At 43.1% G+C, this 23,737-nt stretch overlaps 1 protein-coding gene across 2 annotated transcripts in view; it reads left to right on the top strand.

The window, feature by feature from the left end:
• phf14 (PHD finger protein 14) overlaps positions 1-23,737 on the top strand; it is a 110,767-nt gene that overhangs the window by 30,013 nt on the left and 57,017 nt on the right. For both annotated transcript variants that reach the window (XM_058404852.1, XM_058404853.1), the window contains 6 exons: positions 5,634-5,793; positions 10,500-10,611; positions 13,136-13,273; positions 17,983-18,129; positions 18,958-19,228; positions 21,587-21,693. In XM_058404852.1, coding sequence (XP_058260835.1) covers positions 5,634-5,793; positions 10,500-10,611; positions 13,136-13,273; positions 17,983-18,129; positions 18,958-19,228; positions 21,587-21,693 — 935 coding nt within the window. The remainder of the gene's footprint in view (positions 1-5,633; positions 5,794-10,499; positions 10,612-13,135; positions 13,274-17,982; positions 18,130-18,957; positions 19,229-21,586; positions 21,694-23,737) is intronic.

The following is a 23,737-nucleotide window of genomic DNA, read 5'->3' as shown; positions in this document are numbered from 1 at the left end:
ACAGAGAGAGAGAGAGAGAGAGAGAGAGAGAGAGAGTGAGTGAGTTACAGAGAGAGAGAGAGAGAGTGAGTGAGTGTTACAGAGAGAGAGAGAGAGTGAGTGAGTGAGTTACAGACAGAGAGAGAGAGTGAGTGAGTTACAGAGAGAGAGAGTGAGTGTGTTACAGAGTGAGAAAGAGAGAGAGAGAGTGAGTGAGTGTGTTACAGAGAGAGAGAGAGAGTGAGTGAGTGAGTGAGTTACAGACAGAGAGAGAGAGAGAGAGTGAGTGAGTGAGTTACAGAGAGAGAGAGAGTGAGTGAGTGAGTGTGTTACAGAGAGAGAGAGAGAGAGTGAGTGAGTGAGTGAGTTACAGAGAGAGAGAGAGTGAGTGAGTGAGTGTGTTACAGAGAGAGAGAGAGAGAGTGAGTGAGTTACAGAGAGAGAGAGAGTGAGTGAGTTACAGAGAGAGAGAGTGAGTGACTGAGTTACAGAGTGAGAGAGAGAGAGTGAGTGAGTGTGTTACAGAGAGAGAGAGAGAGAGAGAGAGAGAGAGAGTGAGTGAGTGAGTTACAGAGAGAGAGAGTGAGTGAGTGTGTTGCAGAGAGAGAGAGAGAGTGAGAGAGAGAGTGAGTGAGTTACAGAGAGAGAGAGAGTGAGTGTGTTACAGAGAGAGAGAGAGAGAGAGAGAGAGAGTGAGTGAGTGTGTTACAGAGAGAGAGAGAGTGAGTGTGTTACAGAGAGAGAGAGAGAGAGAGAGAGTGAGTGAGTTAGAGTGAGAGAGAGAGAGTGAGTGAGTGTGTTACAGAGAGAGAGAGAGAGAGAGAGAGAGAGTGAGTGAGTTACAGAGAGAGAGAGAGTGAGTGTGTTAGAGAGAGAGAGAGAGAGAGAGAGAGAGAGAGAGAGAGAGAGAGAGAGTGAGTGAGTGTGTTACAGAGAGAGAGAGAGTGAGTGTGTTACAGAGTGAGAGAGAGAGAGAGAGAGAGAGAGTGAGTGAGTTACAGAGAGAGAGAGTGAGTGAGTTACAGAGAGAGAGAGTGAGAGTGAGTGAGTGTGTTAGAGAGAGAGAGAGTGAGTGAGTGAGTTACAGAGAGAGAGAGAGAGTGAGTGAGTTACAGAGAGAGAGAGTGAGTGAGTGAGTTACAGAGAGGAGAGAGTGAGAGAGAGTGAGGTTACAGACAGAGAGAGAGAGTGAGGTGAGTTACAGAGAGAGAGAGAGAGTGAGTGAGGTGTGTTACAGAGAGAGAAGAGAGAGAGAGAGTGAGTGAGTTACAGAGAGAGAGAGAGAGAGAGAGAGAGAGAGAGTGAGTGAGTTACAGAGAGAGAGAGAGAGAGAGAGAGAGAGAGAGAGAGAGAGAGTGAGTGAGTGTGTTACAGAGAGAGAGAGAGTGAGTGTGTTACAGAGAGAGAGAGAGAGAGAGAGAGAGAGAGTGAGTGAGTTACAGAGAGAGAGAGTGAGTGAGTTACAGAGAGAGAGAGTGAGAGTGAGTGAGTGAGTTACAGAGAGAGAGAGAGTGAGTGAGTTACAGAGAGAGAGAGTGAGTGAGTGAGTTACAGAGAGAGAGAGTGAGAGAGAGTGAGTTACAGACAGAGAGAGAGAGTGAGTGAGTTACAGAGAGAGAGAGAGTGAGTGAGTGTGTTACAGAGAGAGAGAGAGAGAGTGAGTGAGTTACAGACAGAGAGAGAGAGTGAGTGAGTTACAGAGTGAGAGAGAGAGAGAGAGAGTGAGTGAGTTACAGAGAGAGAGAGAGAGAGTGAGTGTGTTACAGAGTGAGAGAGAGAGAGAGAGAGAGAGAGAGAGAGTGAGTGACTGAGTTACAGAGTGAGAGAGAGAGAGAGTGAGTGAGTGTGTTAGAGAGAGAGAGAGAGAGTGAGTGAGTGAGTTACAGAGAGAGAGAGAGAGTGAGTGAGTGTGTTGCAGAGAGAGAGAGAGAGAGAGAGAGAGAGAGTGAGTGAGTTACAGAGAGAGAGAGAGTGAGTGTGTTACAGAGAGAGAGAGAGAGAGAGAGAGAGAGTGAGTGAGTGTGTTACAGAGAGAGAGAGAGAGAGAGAGTGAGTGAGTGAGTGTGTTACAGAGAGAGAGAGAGAGTGAGTGAGTGTGTTACAGAGAGAGAGAGAGTGAGTGAGTGAGTGTGTTACAGAGAGAGAGTGAGTGAGTGTGTTAGAGTGAGAGAGAGAGAGTGAGTGAGTGTGTTACAGAGAGAGAGAGAGAGTGAGTGAGTGAGTTACAGAGTGAGAGAGAGAGAGTGAGTGAGTGTGTTACAGAGAGAGAGAGAGAGTGAGTGAGTTACAGAGAGAGAGTGAGTGAGTGTGTTACAGAGTGAGAGAGAGAGAGAGAGAGAGAGAGAGAGAGAGAGAGAGTGAGTGAGTGTGTTAGAGAGAGAGAGAGAGAGAGAGTGAGTGAGTTACAGAGAGAGAGAGAGAGTTAGTGAGTGAGTTACAGAGAGAGAGAGAGAGAGTGAGTGAGTGTGTTACAGAGAGAGAGAGAGAGAGTGAGTGAGTGAGTTACAGAGAGAGAGAGAGAGAGAGAGAGAGAGAGAGAGTGAGTGTGTTACAGAGAGAGAGAGAGAGAGTGAGAGAGTGTGTTACAGAGAGAGAGAGAGAGAGAGAGAGAGAGTTACAGAGAGAGAGTGAGTGAGTGTGTTACAGAGTGAGAGAGAGAGAGTGAGTGAGTGTGTTACAGAGAGAGAGAGAGAGAGAGAGAGAGAGTTACAGAGAGAGAGAGAGAGAGTGAGTTACAGAGAGAGAGTGAGTGAGTGTGTTACAGAGTGAGAGAGAGAGAGTGAGTGAGTTACAGAGAGAGAGAGAGTGAGTGAGTTACAGAGAGAGAGAGAGAGAGAGAGTGAGTGAGTGTGTTACAGAGAGAGAGTGAGTGAGTGTGTTACAGAGAGAGAGTGAGTGAGTGAGTGAGTTACAGAGAGAGAGAGAGTGAGTGAGTGTGTGAGTTACAGAGAGAGAGAGAGAGTGAGTGAGTGTGTTACAGAGAGAGAGAGAGAGAGAGAGAGAGAGAGAGTGAGTGACTGAGTTACAGAGTGAGAGAGAGAGAGAGTGAGTGAGTGTGTTAGAGAGAGAGAGAGAGAGAGAGTGAGTGAGTTACAGAGAGAGAGAGAGTGAGTGAGTGTGTTGCAGAGAGAGAGAGAGAGTGAGAGAGAGAGAGAGTGAGTGAGTTACAGAGAGAGAGTGAGTGAGTGAGTTACAGAGAGAGAGAGAGTTAGTGAGTGAGTTACAGAGAGAGAGAGAGAGAGTGAGTGAGTGTGTTACAGAGAGAGAGAGAGAGAGAGAGTGAGTGAGTTACAGAGAGAGAGTGAGAGTGAGTGAGTGAGTTACAGAGTGAGAGAGAGAGAGTGAGTGAGTGTGTTACAGAGAGAGAGAGAGAGTGAGTGAGTGAGTTACAGAGTGAGAGAGAGAGAGTGAGTGAGTGTGTTACAGAGAGAGAGAGAGAGAGAGAGAGAGAGAGAGAGAGTGAGTTACAGAGAGAGAGTGAGTGAGTGTGTTACAGAGAGAGAGAGAGAGAGAGTTACAGAGAGAGAGTGAGTGAGTGTGTTACAGAGAGAGAGAGAGAGAGAGAGAGAGTGAGAGTGAGTGAGTTACAGAGAGAGAGTGAGTGAGTTACAGAGAGAGAGAGAGTTAGTGAGTGAGTTACAGAGAGAGAGAGAGAGAGAGTGAGTGAGTTACAGAGAGAGAGAGTGAGTGAGAGAGTGAGTGAGTGTGTTACAGAGAGAGAGAGAGAGAGAGTGAGTGAGTGAGTTACAGAGAGAGAGAGAGAGAGTGAGTGTGTTACAGAGAGAGAGAGTGAGTGAGAGAGTGAGCGAGTGAGTTACAGAGAGAGAGAGAGAGAGAGAGTGAGTGAGTTACAGAGAGAGAGAGAGAAAGAGAGAGAGAGTGAGTGAGTGAGTTACAGAGAGAGAGAGAGAAAGAGAGAGTGAGAGAGTGAGTGAGTGTGTTACAGAGAGAGAGAGAGTGAGTGAGTGAGTTACAGAGAGAGAGAGAGAGAGTGAGTGAGTTACAGAGAGAGAGAGAGAGATAGAGAGTGAGTGAGTGAGTTACAGAGAGAGAGAGAGAGAGTGAGTGAGTTACAGAGAGAGAGAGTGAGTGAGTGAGTTACAGAGAGAGAGAGAGAGAGAGAGAGTGAGTGAGTTACAGAGAGAGAGAGAGAGTGAGTGAGTGAGTTACAGAGAGAGAGAGAGTGAGTGAGTGAGTTACAGAGAGAGAGAGAGAGAGAGTGAGTGAGTTACAGAGAGAGAGAGAGAGTGAGTGAGTGAGTTACAGAGAGAGAGAGAAAGAGTGAGTGAGTGAGTTACAGAGAGAGAGAGAGAGAGAGTTACAGAGAGAGAGAGTGAGTGAGTTACAGAGAGGAGAGAGAGAGGAGAGAGAGAGAGTGAGTGGTGAGTTACAGAGAGAGAGAGAGAGAGTGAGTGAGTTACAGAGAGAGAGAGAGAGAGAGAGAGAGAGTTACAGAGAGAGAGAGAGAGTGAGTGAGTGAGTTACAGAGAGAGTGAGTGAGTGAGTTACAGAGAGAGAGAGAGAGAGAGAGAGAGAGTGAGTGAGTGAGTTACAGAGAGAGAGTGAGAGAGTGAGTGAGTGTGTTACAGAGAGAGAGAGAGAGAGAGTGAGTGAGTTACAGAGAGAGAGAGAAAGAGAGAGAGAGTGAGTGAGTGAGTTACAGAGAGAGAGAGAGAAAGAGAGAGTGAGAGAGTGAGTGAGTGTGTTACAGAGAGAGAGAGAGAGAGTGAGTGAGTTACAGAGAGAGAGAGAGAGAGTGAGTGAGTTACAGAGAGAGAGAGAGAGATAGAGAGTGAGTGAGTGAGTTACAGAGAGAGAGAGAGAGAGTGAGTGAGTTACAGAGAGAGAGAGTGAGTGAGTGAGTTACAGAGAGAGAGAGAGAGAGAGAGTGAGTGAGTTACAGAGAGAGAGTGAGTGAGTTACAGAGAGAGAGAGAGAGTGAGTGAGTTACAGAGAGAGAGAGAGAGAGAGTGAGTGAGTTACAGAGAGAGAGAGAGAGAGAGAGAGTGAGTGAGTGAGTTACAGAGAGAGAGAGAGAGAGTGAGTGAGTGAGTTACAGAGAGAGAGAGAGAGAGAGTTACAGAGAGAGAGAGTGAGTGAGTTACGAAGAGAGAGAGAGTGAGAGAGAGAGTGAGTGAGTTACAGAGAGAGAGAGAGAGAGTGAGTGAGTGACAGAGAGAGAGAGAGAGAGTGAGTGAGTTACAGAGAGCGAGAGAAAGAGAGAGAGAGAAAGAGAGAGAGAGAGAGAGTGAGTGAGTGAGTTACAGAGAGAGAGAGAGAGAGAGTGAGTGAGTTACAGAGAGAGAGAGAAAGAGAGAGAGAGAGAGTGAGTGAGTGAGTTACAGAGAGAGAGAGAGAGAGAGAGAGAGAGAGAGAGAGTGAGTGAGTTACAGAGAGAGAGAGAGTCTATGTAATGTGTTATTTTTAGATTTGTGTGTATTTTCTGCACTGATTATGTGCTCAGTTTTCTGGAGGAATTCTGTGTGCTGGTGTGAATGTGGAAGCAGACAGGCGACGCTGCAGGGTTCTTATGAAACTCATGTTTTCTCTGCGCAGATACAGAAAACCAAATGATGCAAGATTCTCGAATTTTTGGAAGCATTTTACAGTCTGTTAAGAAAACTCATTTTTGCTCTTAACATATTTTTCCTCAGGCTGCTACGGGGTTGACGGTGAGAGCGACTCCATCATGAGCTCGGCCTCGGAGAACTCCACAGAGCCGTGGTTCTGCGACGCTTGTAAAAATGGTGTGATGCCCAGCTGTGAGCTCTGCCCCAGTCAGGACGGGATCTTTAAAGAGACAGACGCTGGAAGGTGCGATTTTAAGATTCCCTTAGTAACACTTATCTGTAATAACATTTAAACGGATTAATAACATGCTATAATACACTCATAATGCTTTATAGACATGGTTAACATGATTTATTGAAAATGTTTACGCTTTATAGCAATGTTTATTAGGCGTTATGAATAGCTGACATCATGCTGTTAAATTGTGTAGGGCCGTTAGAGGAAAAGTCATGTGACTGAGAAACTGAAAGTCAAAACCCCCTCAAAATGTTGTCAATATTCTCCCATCTTTACTTACCCCCGAGACTCAACCTGAAATGTATCACATCATTGAACACAGGTTTTCTTTAAAACTGTAATAGCAAACTTATGAACTATCTATCTGTCTATCTATCTATCTGGCTGGCTGGCTGGCTATCTATCTATATATCTATATATCTTCATATCTATGACTTGCGGTTATGTTAGCAGCTGAGTTTGTAGCTTGGCAAAACGTAATAAGAAAGATAGCATGCTGTAGATAGCAAGAGGGAGAAAAAGAAAAATGGAATGATAGCATAAGAGGGCATTTGAAGCAAGGTGTCTGAATTGCATTTTGAAGGGATTAGTCTTCATCAGTTAGATTAAATAAGTGTACAGAGAGAGAGAGAATTAGAGAGAGAGTGGGAGAGTGAGGTGGTGAGAGGATAAATGAGAGAGTGAGGGGAGAGAGAAAGAGAGTAAGCCAGTGAGTAAGGTGGTTAGAGAGAGTGAGAGACAGTGAGTGAGGTGGTTAGGGAGAGAGAGACAGAGTGAGAGAGTGAGACAGTGAGTGAGGTGGTTAGGGGGAGAAGAGAGAGAGAGAGAGAGACAGTGAGATAGGTTTTTAGAGAGAGAGAGAGTGAGAGAGAGACCATGAGAGAGAGAGAGAGAGAGTGAATGAGGTGGTTAGGGAGAGAGACAGTAAGTGAGGTGGTTAGAGAGAGAGAGAGAGACAATGAGTTAGGTGGTTAGAGAGAGAGAGCGAGAGAGAGACCATGAGTGAGGTGGTTAGAGAGAGAGAGAGAGAGAGAGAGAGAGAGAGAGACAGTGAGAGAGAGAGACCGTGAGTGAGGTGGTTAGGGAGAGAGAGAGACATTGAGAGAGAGAGACCATGAGTGAGGTGGTTATGGAGAGAGAGAGACAGTGAGAGAGAGACTGTGAGTGAGGTGGTTAGGGAGAGAGAGAGACAGTGAGAGAGAGAGAGACCGTGAGTGAGGTGGTTAGGGAGAGAGAGAGAGACCGTGAGTGAGGTGGTTAGGGAGAGAGAGACAGTGAGAGAGAGAGAGAGAGAGAGAGAGAGAGAGAGAGAGACCATGAGTGAGGTGGTTAGGGAGAGAGAGAGAGAGACCATGAGTGAGGTGGTTAGGGAGAGAGAGAGAGAGAGAGAGAGAGACCATGAGTGAGGTGGTTAGGGAGAAAGAGAGACCGTGAGTGAGGTGGTTAGGGAGAGAGAGAGACCGTGAGTGAGGTGGTTAGGGAGAGAGAGAGACCGTGAGTGAGGTGGTTAGGGAGAGAGAGAGAGACCGTGAGTGAGGTGGTTAGGGAGAGAGAGAGAGAGAGAGAGAGAGAGAGAGAGTGTGAGTGAGGTGGTTAGGGAGAGAGAGAGAGAGAGAGAGAGAGAGAGAGACTGTGAGTGAGGTGGTTAGGGAGAGAGAGAGAGACCGTGAGTGAGGTGGTTAGGGAGAGAGAGAGAGACCGTGAGTGAGGTGGTTAGGGAGAGAGAGACAGTGAGAGAGAGAGAGAGAGAGAGACCATGAGTGAGGTGGTTAGGGAGAGAGAGAGAGAGAGACCATGAGTGAGGTGGTTAGGGAGAGAGAGAGACTGTGAGAGAAAGGGAGAGACCATGAGTGAGGTGGTTATGGAGAGAGAGAGACAGTGAGAGAGAGACTGTGAGTGAGGTGGTTAGGGAGAGAGAGAGACAGTGAGAGAGAGAGAGAGACCGTGAGTGAGGTGGTTAGGGAGAGAGAGAGAGACCGTGAGTGAGGTGGTTAGGGAGAGAGAGAGACCGTGAGTGAGGTGGTTAGGGAGAGAGAGAGAGAGAGAGAGAGAGAGAGAGAGACCATGAGTGAGGTGGTTAGGGAGAGAGAGAGACTGCGAGAGAAAGAGAGAGACCATGAGTGAGGTGGTTATGGAGAGAGAGAGACAGTGAGAGAGAGACTGTGAGTGAGGTGGTTAGGGAGAGAGAGAGACAGTGAGAGAGAGAGAGACCGTGAGTGAGGTGGTTAGGGAGAGAGAGAGAGACCGTGAGTGAGGTGGTTAGGGAGAGAGAGACAGTGAGAGAGAGACTGTGAGTGAGGTGGTTAGGGAGAGAGAGAGACAGTGAGAGAGAGAGAGAGACCGTGAGTGAGGTGGTTAGGGAGAGAGAGAGAGACCGTGAGTGAGGTGGTTAGGGAGAGAGAGAGACCGTGAGTGAGGTGGTTAGGGAGAGAGAGAGAGAGAGAGAGAGAGAGAGAGAGAGAGAGACCATGAGTGAGGTGGTTAGGGAGAGAGAGAGACTGCGAGAGAAAGAGAGAGACCATGAGTGAGGTGGTTATGGAGAGAGAGAGACAGTGAGAGAGAGACTGTGAGTGAGGTGGTTAGGGAGAGAGAGAGACAGTGAGAGAGAGAGAGACCGTGAGTGAGGTGGTTAGGGAGAGAGAGAGAGACCGTGAGTGAGGTGGTTAGGGAGAGAGAGACAGTGAGAGAGAGAGAGAGAGAGAGAGAGACCATGAGTGAGGTGGTTAGGGAGGGAGAGAGAGAGAGAGAGAGAGAGAGAGACCATGAGTGAGGTGGTTATGGAGAGAGAGAGACCGTGAGTGAGGTGGTTAGGGAGAGAGAGAGACCGTGAGTGAGGTGGTTAGGGAGAGAGAGAGACCGTGAGTGAGGTGGTTAGGGAGAGAGAGAGACCGTGAGTGAGGTGGTTAGGGAGAGAGAGAGAGAGAGAGAGAGAGAGAGAGAGAGAGAGAGAGAGAGAGAGAGAGACCATGAGTGAGGTGGTTAGGGAGGGAGAGAGAGAGAGAGAGAGAGAGAGAGAGACCATGAGTGAGGTGGTTAGGGAGAGAGAGAGAGAGAGAGAGGGAGAGAGAGAGACCGTGAGTGAGGTGGTTAGGGAGAGAGAGAGACCGTGAGTGAGGTGGTTAGGGAGAGAGAGAGACCGTGAGTGAGGTGGTTAGGGAGAGAGAGAGACCGTGAGTGAGGTGGTTAGGGAGAGAGAGAGACCGTGAGTGAGGTGGTTAGGGAGAGAGAGAGACCGTGAGTGAGGTGGTTATGGAGAGAGAGAGACCGTGAGTGAGGTGGTTAGGGAGAGAGAGAGACCGTGAGTGAGGTGGTTAGGGAGAGAGAGAGACCGTGAGTGAGGTGGTTAGGGAGAGAGAGAGACCGTGAGTGAGGTGGTTAGGGAGAGAGAGAGACCGTGAGTGAGGTGGTTAGGGAGAGAGAGAGACCGTGAGTGAGGTGGTTATGGAGAGAGAGAGACCGTGAGTGAGGTGGTTAGGGAGAGAGAGAGACTGTGAGTGAGGTGGTTAGGGAGAGAGAGAGACCGTGAGTGAGGTGGTTAGGGAGAGAGAGAGACCGTGAGTGAGGTGGTTAGGGAGAGAGAGAGACCGTGAGTGAGGTGGTTAGGGAGAGAGAGAGACCGTGAGTGAGGTGGTTAGGGAGAGAGAGAGACCGTGAGTGAGGTGGTTAGGGAGAGAGAGAGACCGTGAGTGAGGTGGTTAGGGAGAGAGAGAGACCGTGAGTGAGGTGGTTAGGGAGAGAGAGAGACCGTGAGTGAGGTGGTTAGGGAGAGAGAGAGACCGTGAGTGAGGTGGTTAGGGAGAGAGAGAGACCGTGAGTGAGGTGGTTAGGGAGAGAGAGAGACCGTGAGTGAGGTGGTTAGGGAGAGAGAGAGAGACCGTGAGTGAGGTGGTTAGGGAGAGAGAGAGACCGTGAGTGAGGTGGTTAGGGAGAGAGAGAGACCGTGAGTGAGGTGGTTATGGAGAGAGAGAGACCGTGAGTGAGGTGGTTAGGGAGAGAGAGAGACCGTGAGTGAGGTGGTTAGGGAGAGAGAGAGACCGTGAGTGAGGTGGTTAGGGAGAGAGAGAGACCGTGAGTGAGGTGGTTAGGGAGAGAGAGAGACCGTGAGTGAGGTGGTTAGGGAGAGAGAGAGACCGTGAGTGAGGTGGTTAGGGAGAGAGAGAGACCGTGAGTGAGGTGGTTAGGGAGAGAGAGAGACCGTGAGTGAGGTGGTTATGGAGAGAGAGATTGTGGAGAGAGGAGGCTGGAGCTGTGTTATCACTGATAGCGCTTCTTCAGCTCACCTGCACCTGAATTTGCTACTTCACTAGAGCATGAAAAACACAGCAAATTAAAGTGTGGAGTGCGTGCTCACTGCAGATGGATATCTTTATATTGGCCTTCAGCTTCTGCATTTAAACATTTTGTCAAGAGAAATGGTCATGTTAGAGAGAGAGTGTTTGACCCAGCAACTGATGACTTCCCTTCCTGGACATGTTGAATGAAACAAACCTTCACAAACGGATGAGAGAGTTTATTTCTCACCTTTTACACTTTCAGCACATGACGCATTCACAGTGCTCTACAACAGTTTACGTAATACAGACTTTTTCCATAAACAAGCTGTACTTATTACCAAGCATATATAAGATCATTCTGTTTTGATTAACAATAAACATGGAGAAATATTCTTCCTGTTTATGAACTGTGCGCTTGTGTTCTCTGTTTTTTTAAAGGTGGGTGCATGTTGTATGCGCGCTCTACGTTCCAGGAGTGGCGTTCGGAGACATCGACAAACTCCGGCCTGTAACACTGACAGAAATGAACTACACCAAATATGGAGCCAAGGTCAGTAACAGCAGATCCGTCAACTTTTCATCACTCTGTATATCCAGGGATGGACAATGTACCGAGAAATGGGAAAACGTGGAAGGATCCAGCTAAAATATACAAATAAATAAATATACCTATAGTTTTTATAATTATGAAAATTATTTTTTCTATAAAATATTTTATTTTTTCTAAAACACTGTTTTCTTCTAAAATAGTTTTTTTTTAATTATCAGTATTAAAAAGGTTAATGTTTTTAATGGATAAAATGTAAAATTATATAATTTATAAATTTCATGATTTTTTTTTTATTTCCTCTAAAATGGTTTTGTTTTATAAAACAATCTTAGAAAATTTATTACTTCTAAAATGGTTTTATTTAAAATAAATTTTAAAAACCTTGACTTCTAAACAGTTTTCTTTTCATTTATTTTAAAATTTTTACTTCTAAAATGGTTTTAGTTTTAAAGCAATTTTATCATTTTTATTACTTCGAAGCAATTTTATCATTTTTATTATTTCTGTAACCTTTTCGTTTGAAAGATATTTTATAACTTTTATTACTTTTAAAATGCCTTTGTTTTAAAGCAATGGTGTAGTTTTTTTATTTTATTTTTTTCTGAAACAGTTTTATTTTAAAGCAACTATGCAGTCCTGCCTAAAAACACCATTCAATATTTACCGTCTGCTAGAATTTCACGTATCTAATTACATATCAAACTAGTCATTAGTCTAACCTGGTATTAGGGAAAAATTGATAAAATATATAATTATTTAAATATAGCCATGTTATCAGCTTTCTTCTCCAGAGATGAAGGAGATTCCTTATACAAGTATTTTTTCTCCTACTTCCTAATATTTTACTGAGGTAAAGTCCGTGGCGCTCATCCTCAACTTCATCACTGCGGTCCAGGGGCTTATTCATATTCATATGCACGTGGATATTTAGAGCACTACTACATTGTGTAGTATGAGAAGGTCATGGTCGATGAGGAAATGGCATGCTTCTTAATAGTTTTTTGGATTGGGTGCTAAAATGAAATGATTGGACGCTAAACTGAGCCATTTGATTGATATACAGGGTAAAGTTATAAGGTTAGAGAAGTGAAGAACTTTGACATTTCTTATGTCTTATGCTATGTAAAGCTCGAACACATGCAACACCACACAGCTACCTTTAGCAGAAAAAGTTTTTATGTTTTAAATGTTGAAAAATGGCAGCACAGTGGCTTAGTGGTTAGCACTGTTGCCTTACGAGGTCAAGAAGGTCCTGGGTTCGAACAGGCAGGGGGTCTTTCTGTGTGGAGTTTGCATGTTCTCCCCGTGCCTGCATGGGTTTACTCCGGGTACTCCGGTTTCCTCCCACAGTCCAAAAACCTGTACATTAGGTTGATTGGTAATTCTAAATTGCCCATAGGAGTGAGTGTAAGTGTGTGTGGTTGTCTGTCTATATGTGTGGCCCTGTGATGGATATCTGGTCATTGGAGACCCATTTGTATTAATGGTGGGATCAGAAGGCATTAGATTTGAAGATGGACTAGTAAATTTCAGTAGAGAATTCCCCTATAGGGTAGATTCAATGGGTCATCTTCTTCTTCACTGAAGGTAGCTATAAAAGTTAAGCAAGGTATCTGAATTGCATTTTGAAGGGATAAGTCTGTCTGTCAATCTGTCTACCTGTCTATCTATCTATCTGGCTGTCTATCTATCTGTCTATATCTATCTGTTTGATTCAGAACAATTATCAGCTTTGCAATTGTGAGGCCATGCTGATTAATCTGAATTAGAAGCCCTGTGTGTTACCTCCTAGAATTCTTCTATGTACAAGACTCTAACATATCAATCCGATACACGAGAAAGTGCCCTTAATCAAGCCATCTGCTTCATACACTCATAAAAGTTCCATAACAGTGCCATTACTACAGTCTGGGCATTTATCCAAAGAATTTGAGGCATTTTGACATTTACTTTACCTGAAAGCAAGTTTTAGGGTCACAGAAGTCAGAAGACGCGAAGCAAATTACTTTTAAAGTACTTTAAAGTCGTCCTTTAATGGTTTGTTCTTTACATTTGAAAGGGAATTGCTGTTGAAAAAGCCTATTATTATTTTAATTCTGAGCTCTCGCAATTGACACGTTTTCAGCTTTGGGAAATTGTGACCTTCTATTGCGTCATGTGCTGACAAAGTCGAACGAGCTTTTAGAGTCCGTGTGTCCGGCTTATCTGTAATGGATTTATGTAATAAAAATGGATGTGCATATTTTATAATGAGGTTCGAAGAATTTTCATGCTCAGCTTCTGACACGGAGTCATCATGCGGAGCTCGGTGATTGACTTTCCCCAAATTAGCCCTAATCTATTCCCGACTCTGGGCGCAAACTTTTCAGTTATAGTATGTATAATTATGATGCCCTAGGAAGGGCGTGCCAGATTTTTTTATTTTTCCACACAGTAAACAATAACACATCTGCTTTGTGTGGATTTTTGGGAATATCACTGTTGAATCTTGAATATAACTAATGGAATATGATTTGTGGTGTAGGAGTGCAGTCTCTGCGAGGACGCCCGCTTCGCCCGTACAGGAGTGTGTATCAGCTGCGACGCTGGCATGTGTCGCTCCTACTTCCATGTGACGTGTGCTCAGCGAGAGGGGCTGCTATCTGAGGCTGCTGCAGAAGAGGTGAGCATGATGTACACTCATTCAGGCCCATGAAATTTGAAATTGCTTGAAGATGTGAGAGCAGAATATTTACTGGGCTGGATGTAGGGCTGCTACAGGATTTTTTTTTTATTATTAAATTTATATTTTTAAAAATGTTTTCTTGTTTTTTTTTAATTAATTTGACATTTCACTTTACTCATTTATTTATTTATTTATTTTTTGTATTTAAAAAAATAATAATTTGACTTAATTTGTTGTTTTTTCCCCTTACTTTGCTTTCCTCCCCCAGTCCATAGACATACGTTGTAGGCTGATTGCCATATCTAAATTGTCTGTAGTGTGTGAACAGGTGTGTGTGTGTGTGTGTGTGGGGGTGGGTGGGGGTGATTGTGGGTGGGTGTGGATGTATGTGGGAGTGGATGTGGGTGTGGATGTGTGTCAGTGTGTGTGTGTGTGTGTGTGTAGATGGATATTGGTGTATGTGTGTGGGTGGGTGCGATTCAGTTGGTGTGGATGGGTGTGATTGAGTGTGTGTGTGGTTGTGGGTGGGGGTCGGTGGATCGATGGATGGGTGATCAGATGGGTGTGTGTGGGGGGGGTTGGTTTTGTGTGTGTGTGTGTGTGAGAGAGAGAGAGAGTGCGTATCCCCTGCCTTGTACCCTAAATCCTCTGGGACAGATTTTTGCTTCCCTGCAACTGATGGATGGATGGATGGATGGATGGATGATTTCAATTATTTTAAACATAAATGCAATATTTCTTTTCATCATTTCACTACTAAAGTACCCTTAAATAGTAGTAACTTACTAGTTTCACACACTTTATGAATCACTTGAGAGAGAGTCTTAACTAACTAACCTGTTCTATTTATTAAAATATCCACTCACCAGCCACTTTATTAGGAACATCCGACTATGTTTCTTCAGCTGTCCGGTTTGGATTCTGTAGCATCAGATTCCTGTTCTTTCCTAACAGACCTGAACCATGATGTAGTCTTCGGCTGTTGTCGTTCACCTGTCTTAGTGTTTCAACATGTAGTGCATTCTGAGATGCTTTTTCTGTTCGCCGCTCTTGTCAAGAGGGAAGAGAGCTTATTTGAGCTCCTCTAGCCTTTTTTCAGCTCTATCCAGACTGTCCAGTCTCCTTTGCATGAACGACATCAACGTGAGCATTAACCAGAGCATAGATCTGCTCGAAGTTTCTGGCATGATTAGCAGATTGGATGACTGTATAAGTGTTCATGTTGATATTCAAGTGGCCGGTGAGGGCATCATTTTTTTTTTTTAAATGAAACAAAATATTTTTAGCAGCTCTAATAGGTCAAGAAAACGCTTTACAAGCTTTAATTCAAGAGACAAAAGACTTCCAGTTGGCATGGTGCAGCATGAGTAGTTTCTGCTAAATCATTATGCGCTTGTCTTGGCATTGTATTTTTCAATCCAGCATCAACAAAAAATCAGATAATAATCAGATGTGCTGTTGATTAGTTCAGACCGAAAAAGACACTTTAGACATTTTCATCCATCCCCTAAAAGGAAAATTCCCATATCCGATGATTCATGATTTTTCTTCGCTCAATCATAAACCTATATCCTCTTCTCGTAAAGCCAGGTGTGCTAGCTGTGTTTGCTGTCTGTGTGTGTGGAGGCTAATAAAACAGCCCTAAGCTGTTCTGAGTCTTTCATCATTATAAAGCTTGCTTCATGCCGGAGAGTTCATGCCCTGCCTCTGCTGCTGCTATCCAGGCATCCAGGCATGAGGGGAATAAATAAATATATAAATAAATAACACAGCAGCACGGGAATACAGGAGGCGTTTGGATTTACGGCAAATCTCATCAGTGTGATATTACTGAAAACAGTCAGTTCTTTCAGTTCTGCTTGCTCATGTTGTCAAGCGACATGACGCGAGTTGATTGTGCAATGATTCTGGACACTAATAATTTTAACACTACAAATAAAAGAGTGCTGTCCAGAAGGTGTTGATTCTGTAAGGACTGTGCAGCTTAACTGTGACACCCAAGACTTGATAAATAATCATCTCCTAACAAAAAAAGAAAAGACTTTTCTCAATGATTATACAGTTCATACATTTGTACGCTTTCTATGTAAAGAAAATGGGCAGTGGATGCTTAAATGGTTAAAGCTCTGGGTCCTTGATTGGAAGATCAGGGTTCAAGCCCCAAGCTGACACTCTTCGGCCTATGAGCAAGGCCCTTGATCCATGGCTGACCCTGCACTCTGACCCCAGCACTCTAAGGATGGGATATGCAAAAAAAAGAATTTCACTATGCAGTAATATATGTGACAATATATAGGCTACTTAGCTCTTCGTGCAAGAGATGGTTAAAAAATGGAATTTGTGTCTGTTTGGTTGTGTTCATGCTCAGCTGAATGTCTTTGTCATGTCACACTCCACAGTGATGCTTAATATGAAGGTCATATGAAAGCAGACTTAAAGAGTTTGTAGTTTTTCCTCAAGTATTTCTGCACCAAAAATGCTGCTTTTTTCACACAAATGTTTCTCTCTTCATTGTACATGTTGATATCAAACCCATTTCTGCTCTCGGAGATGTCCCAAGCGCTTGTTCATAAGCAGCTAATATATATCTTCATCCAGTAAAATTCGATGTAAGGGCAAAACACCCGTCTCACGCTGAAAGCCACTCATTTTATATCAGACTCATAGCCATAAAATGATTCATATGTTTATACTGATTGAAAATGTCTGACAAGTCGATTTCCGTTTCATTCATTAGCACCAGTGTACTAGTTTTCTATGTTATTGAACAAAGAAAACATTTAAATGTTAATATGCTGAAGCTTTCTGGAAAACGTCTCCAGCGTCCACTTTAAATCATCGACTTATCAGAACGCTAAGATTAACCTTGCGTCTTTGTTGATTTTCCTGTCCTGTTTCATTCCTTTACTTATTAAGCTGCCTTTTGCTTTAACAAAGTGTCCTGGCTTTATCACTCAGCACACAGACCCTGCTGATATTCTGAAAGAGAAGGAGGAGGGAAAAAAAACAAGAAAAACAAAACACAAGTTGTGTATAGTCACAGCCCATCAAGTCCCATAGCTGGAATTTGCAGCCCATATCTGTGAGGCTTGGTGTTAAAGGTGACGTTGTGTGCTGATAAACACTTGGGCAAAGTGCCTACTTGCCACAATCCACTTAATCCAGTCAGCTGTGCAAAAGGGCCCCGTATCAAAAGGTAAGCGTGCTGATAGCATCCAGGAGGACGCCTTAAGCTTAAACGATTCCTCAGGCACGCTACAAAATGGCAGCTCTTCCTGCAACCTCAAGCGAGTATTTCTTTGTGTGTGTGTAATAGTGGTGGAGAAAATGTCCACAGTCTATGAGCTGAGACATGAATCAGCCCACGCTGTTCCCCAGTAGTTCCTCGGTTCTCGCTCGGTGCAGCTCAAAAGTTCACGTCCGCAGTAAAACCCTCCCAGCCTTTAAAGTGAGGAAATTTACAGGCCTGTTGTCATCGAGTATTCGTCACCAGTTATCTGCACGGGCGCAGACGCCAGTCTAGAACTCAGGACGTCATTACCACTAGCTCTAGGACGGCGGAGATATTCCTATCTCCCCCCCCCAGTAATGAAACTATACATTAGAATTATCAGGCATGGCAGAATTGGAGGACGCAAAATGAAATCTGGAGAAATAGTCGTGTTGGAACAATATCTGGGAATAGGATAGGACACGTAATACTTCAAATGTTCCAGATTGTGCTTTTAAAATTCCTAACCCTGCATTACACGTTTCTCCGTGCCCTTCACGTCAGTCTGCAGATATGATTAGAAACAGAGCTTACTGAAGTCCGGCTTATTCTCTTTTTGATAAGGAATACAGCGAGTGCAGTAGCTTCCTCATTCTGAGTGCACCTACATAAACCGGGGGATCAGTCATCATTAATACCAGTAAAAGTGCTTATAATAATAAATTTGTTTCATTTTAGACATCAGAAATGGGTGCTATTTAATGATATGAAATACCAAAATATAACAAATGATAAATAGATTTCATATACATGTGAGGTTTTAAAAGTAAGAAGTTAAACAAAATAAGCAGATTAGTAAATAAATGAAAGATGGATGGATGGATGGAAGGAAACGTGGAAGGATGGATGCATGGATTGGTGGGTGGTTGGATGGATGGATGGATGGATGGATGGATGGATAGATAGATAGATAGATAGATAGATAGATAGATAGATAGATAGATAGATAGATAGATAGATAGATAGATAGATAGATAGATAGATAGACAGACGGATGGATGGATGGAAACGTGAAAGGATGGATGCGTGGATTGATGGGTGGTTGGATGGATGGAAGCATGGATTGATGGGTGGGTGGTTGGATCGATGGATGGATAGATAGATATATAGATAAATAGATAGGTGGATGGATGGATAGACGGATGGAAACATGGGTGGGTGGATAGATGGATAAAAGGATGGATGGACAAACATTGATGGATGGAAACATGGATGGATGGATGGATGGGGTTTGGTTGGAAAGATGGATAAAAGGGTAGATGGATGGAAACGTGGATGGATGGATGGATGGATGGATGGACTAAATGTCTAAGCAAATAAGTGAACGCAAAAATGTAATGAAATCATTTAAATGTTAAAATTTAGGAGGATAAAATTAATTCACTCTCTAACTAATGACATAAATGTTCACTCTCTTCGTCTCGCTCGTCGCCAGGACATAGCCGACCCGTTCTTCGCCTACTGTAAGCAGCACGCTGACCGCTTCGACAGGAAGTGGAAGAGGAAGAACTACCTGGCGCTCCAGTCCTACTGCAAAGTCTCACTGCATGAGAGAGAGAAGCAGCTGACTCCTGAAGCCCAGGTCTTCTAGAGCTTTCTCTGTTTAATGCTTTAAAGTGATGATTCTTTTGGATGTTTGGATACAACAACCGTCTTCCTCTGTTCAGACTCATGTCATATGTCTAGACGCTGGGGAGCTTCTGTTATTAAGTAAATACACCGATCAGGCATAACATTATCACCCCCCTTTTGGTGCCAAAACAGCCATAACCCTTCAAGGCATGAGCTCCACTAGATCCCTGAAGGTGTGCTGTGGTATCTGACACTAAGATGTTAGCAGCAAGTCCTGTTAGGTGGGGCCTCCAGGATTTAAAAGATACGTACTGGACATAAAAGATACTTTTGATAGACACTGACCACTGCAGACCGGGAACACCCCACATGAGCTACAGTTTTGGAGATGCTCTGATCCAGTCGTCTAGCCATCTTAATTTCTTGACAAACTCACTCAAATCCTTACGCTTCTCCATTTTTCCTGTTTCTAACACATCAACTTTGAGGACAAAATGTTTACTTGCTGCCTAATATATCCCACCCACTAACAGGTGCCATGATGAGGAGATCATCAGTGTTGTTCACGGCACCTGTCAGTGGTCATAATGTTACGCCTGATCAGTGTATGTTAATGAAAGGTTTTTAGTACAGGTACAAGCTTTTTGTCCTGACATGATCATGAAGCTCATTTTTTAAGATCCTGGGATTTCACTGACTTCCTCTTTCTCTCAGAACTGCAGTAGTGTCATATTTCCACTTTAGGAATACCCTCTAAATATAAGAGGTTTTAAAGATGCTAGAATTTTTGACGTGGATGTCTGGGTTTTTTTTTTTTTTCTCCTCTCCACGATGCCAGGCTAGGATCAGCGCTCGGCTGCAGCAGTACCGGGCGAAGGCAGAAGTGTCACGGAATGCACGTCCTCAAGCGTGGGTGCCGCGAGAGAAGCTCCCACGTCCGCTCACCTCCAGCGCCTCGGCCGTGAGAAAGCTCCTGCGCAAAGCTGAGCTCATGGGGATCAGCACGGACGTGTTCGCCACCGACACCGCAGACGCCAGCGCCAGCCTGGACGGACGCCGGAAACACAAACAGCCGGCGCTGACCGCCGATTTCGTCAACTACTACCTCGGTATGCTCAAATTTATTACTGTTACTATTTAATTATAATTATTTTTACTATTATTCTGTCATTGCTACATTATTTGAGTGTATTTGATAATACAGAATCATAGTTTTGTATTTGTTGGGTCACCTGATTGGTCAGTGTTGTTAGAATTCGTTTATACAGCCATCATTTTTATTAATTTCGAGGAGAAATGATTCTAAAATTACTGTATAAATTCATAAATAAATGATTGGATCGATCCGAAGTTACTTTCTGTAAGAAATGAAATGCTACAAAGTTGATCGTTTCCCTGTAAGATCACATCCCTAAAGTTTTTTTAATTCACCAAATTAAAGAGCAAAATGTCATTTTTATCCATTTATAGTTAATGTTTTGAAACAGAAACGGTTGTTTTCTTCTCAGCCTTTCATTAATTTTTATACAGACGTCCTCTGTATAGCCTTTATCAGCAAATACACAGACTTTTTAAAAGTTCACATTGAACATCCATGCATCTGCTGTTACCATAGAAACAAGAACATTAGAAAGAGTGCATTAATATAAACCTGAACCGCAAGAACCACTGTCCGAAAAAATTAATGTTAAATTAAAAACCCTGTAATTAATAGATCATTGAATATTAATGATCTCAATTAGTTCAATTATTCTGCTCAATTTACTCGACTATTAGATTAATAGTTTGTTGATTAATTTGATTAAATTATTCAAAATGCTTTAAAAAAAAATGCTAACTACGATTGAGGTCATAAGTTTAGATACGCCGTGCAGAATCTACAAAATGTTGGCTTGTTTTAAAAAAAAATTAAAAACAGGGAAGACGATCAAATAATTTATTATTATTATTATTATTATTATTATTATTATTATTATTATTATTATTATTGTTATTATTATTATTATTATTTAGTTAGTTAGTTAGTTAGTTAGTTCTGCCCTAAATAACTACAGTGGAACCTCAGCATACAAATTTAATTCATTCTTTAGTTGAAAATTTGTATTGCAAAATTAATTTTCCTGTCAGAAATAATGTAAATGCAGATACTCCGTTCCAGCCACACAAAAATATTAGCATTATTACCAATATGAAGTGTATGTAAACTCTATGGCTGCTTACAAAGCACTGACCCAAGCCTAGCATTCTACATCAAGGCTCCTCACAGGAAGTCGTGCCACCAAGCTTGGGCTAAAAATAGAACAGATCACCCACAGATCTGTCAACAAAACATCATGTGAAAAATCACCTAGATTTTGAACGCGTGTTGAAGGCAGTGTTGGTATCGTGCGTTGATGGGTGAAAAAAGTTTGTAAACTGTTTGGCTTCGCTTGGTTTTGTTCGGCTCCTGGACGTACGCGCAACTTAGCTGGTGTTCAGTTCGTCTGTGTGTCAAAAATGCTTCATATGCCAATGCAAATTTCTTGCAAAAAAGTCTTCGTATGCCGAGTTTTCACTGTATTTCACATAACCCATGTTTACACAATAAGATCTGAATTCCCACAAATGAACCAGTTTAAAAGTTTGCACACACTTGATTCTTCCCGCTCTGTTACCTGGATGATCAGTGACTGTTTTTCTGTTCTGTGAGAGTTCTTCATGAGGCCCTTGTTTGTCTTAAGCCCTCTTTTCTTCAGAAGAATCCTCCAGCTCCTGCACGTTCTTTGCTTTTTCCAGCACCTTCTAGATTACGTGACCTCCTTTCCAAATGATTTTGAGCTCCGTCTTTTCACACCTGTACACAACTACTACACAAGCTGCAAACAAGAAGGCACCAGGATAGGTTAAGCGCCAAGGGGGGTGTACATTTCTGAACAAGACGACAGGTGTGAATCGTTGATATTACTTAAATGTCTTAGGTCCTGCTTACCGTATGTAAATTCCTGACCTCAGCTGTATATGATCAGCGAGAACGTTCCAGTCTTGTTAGCGTTGTTGATGAAATGATGTTTGTTGTGTAGAAATTCCACATTTTCCCAGCTAGCGTAGTTGCTTTGCAAATTTAAAAAGTACCGTAACACGTACTGGCATCTGCTGCGTACTATCACATAACAGTCATAACACCCATCCCTCACTGAAAAACAGCAGGCGGAATGCGAGAGCGAGTGCCAGATATGCATTCCACTCTGTATGTCGTCTCGCAGAGAGGCACTCGCCCTCCAAACAAGCCATGCTTAGAGCAGATGTGCGGTGTAACCTTGGGCACACACTCGATTAGGCTTCAGCAGGAGGCCTCTCCTTCATCAGCGCTCTCTCTTCCTGTTCCCTCTCTCTCTCTCTCTCCTCTTCCTCTGATGTGCATTTTTTTTCTTTGTTCATAAGTAGATAAGCATCACTCTATTGATCGGTGTGTGTCTATTGGTATTCAGAGCGGAACATGAGGATGATCCAGATCCAGGACAACATCATGGAGCAGAAGAACCTGAAAGACAAACTGGAGAGCGAGCAGGAGAAGCTGCATGTAGAGTATAACAAGGTAATAAAACAGCAAAAAAGAGCACAAATGTCTTTAAAGAATGATGTGGTTCAGACCAAGAACACGAAGAGTCGAGACCAAAACTTTATATAAAACTTTATACACACCTGGACTGCAGGATATTCAATCTCAGGGTTTTTTTCCCCTTTTTAAACAACTTTTCAAAAGTTTAAATTGCTTAATAGTAGAATCTCAAATTTTTGCCCCGCCCCTTTAGTGTGACATAAGCAAAGCTGCAAGTGTTGAGTGCATGAAGTGTCCAGCATTCCATACTTCTGCTCTTCTTCTTCTTCGAAATTTCAGTGTGAACACACTACTCACAATATTTAGAACAAAATAGGGTAGAAGAGTGTACACGTATGTGATTTGGGACACACCCATGGTTGAAGTAGGACGTGTAGGACTGTATCATGTACTGGTGAATGGAAGCTGGGAAACTGGTAATGAAATATTTTAAATAGCATTATATTTACCAAAATTTGTTTATTAACAAGCTTTCCACTAGCAGGTTTGTGAGATACAACCTGATTTGGTCAGATTTGAAATTATTTTTGGATTTGGTCCAAAATAAATGTGCCTACAGGTCAGAGACAGGGCTTTTCCAAAATGGCGGCATGTCACCTGCTGACCCCCAGAGGCAGATTTAAAAAAAAAAAAAAAAGACAAACATTTATACTCTTTTAGGCTCTTTTATTATTTGTCATTTTCTGCAGCTGATTTAATGATTAAAAAATATGACAGATAAAAATTTTGGATCAAGAGTGAGTTAAGAAAATTATATATATAAAAAAAAAGTGAGCTGCAGTATAAATAAATAAATAAAAAAAAAAAATAAATAAATATTTTTTTTTTTTTTATTATTTATATATATAAGGATTTTAGGAAATGAATACAAAAATCAATAATGTATTTATCTAATCTAGAGGAAATTTCTGATATTTTGTGCCCCTCCTGCATCTGTCTCGAAAGTGAATCCTTTCACTTTTGTTTCCATGTGACTGGAAGTGATGAAGGGAATAAAAGTGAAGGAGGTTAATGTTGCATTCAGTCCTTCTATCTAGTACGACACGTGTTCCGAGTTATTAATGGAGTGTGTGTTGCTAATTGCCCGGCTCGAGTGGCTTCGAGACGACCCTGGCCTTGGAAGAAGACAGTGACGAATCGTATCGAAGACACACTTTAGGCAGATGAGCGTGGCAGACCTGGTGGACCAGCATGAGGAACATCGTCTGCGTTCATTATTTATGTACAGATCAACTCCTAGCGTGTACTTTAATCTAAAAATATTATCATTTCTATAGTAACAACTCAGTCACAGAGAGAAAATGAAAATCATTGTTTCAGCGAAATGTCTTACTCGTATTAGAAATTTACAACACAAAGGAAAAAACAGCTGCTGAGGTAATGACTGCTTATAGCTGCTGTAATGTACGTGATAACAGGACTGACCTGTTGTAGGGAGGTTCCAATACATTAACCATAAAAGGTTCAAAAGTGTGATATATACACCAGGCATAACATTATGAACAGTGAGAGGTGACGTGAATAACACTGATGATCTCCTCATCATGGCACCTGTTAGTGGGTGGGATATATTAGGCAGCAAGTGAACATTTTGTCCTCAAAGTTGATGTATTAGAAGCAGGAAAAATGGGCAACCGTAAGGATTTGAGCGAGTTTGATGAAGGGCCAAATTGTGATGGCTAGACCACTGGATCAGAGCATCTCCAAAACTGCAGCTCTTGTGGGGTGTTCCCGGTCTGCAGTGGTCAGTATCTATCAAAAGTGCTCCAAGGAAGGAACAGTGGTGAACCGGTGACAGGGTCATGGGTGACCAAGGCTCATTGATGCACGTGGGGAGCGAAGGCTGGCCCGTGTGATCCGATCCAACAGATGAGCTACTGTTGCTCAAATTGCTGAAGAAGTTAATGCTGGTTCTGATAGAAAGGTGTCAGAATACACAGTGCATGATGGGTCCGGGCTGTTTCGGGAGCAAAAGGGGGACCAACACAATATTAAATATTAGGTGGTCATTGTAGTTATG

This window comes from Hemibagrus wyckioides, linkage group LG12, assembly GCF_019097595.1.
Source record: "Hemibagrus wyckioides isolate EC202008001 linkage group LG12, SWU_Hwy_1.0, whole genome shotgun sequence".
Classification (NCBI taxonomy): Eukaryota; Metazoa; Chordata; class Actinopteri; order Siluriformes; family Bagridae; genus Hemibagrus; species Hemibagrus wyckioides.
This window is presented reverse-complemented; position numbering and strand designations above follow the sequence as displayed.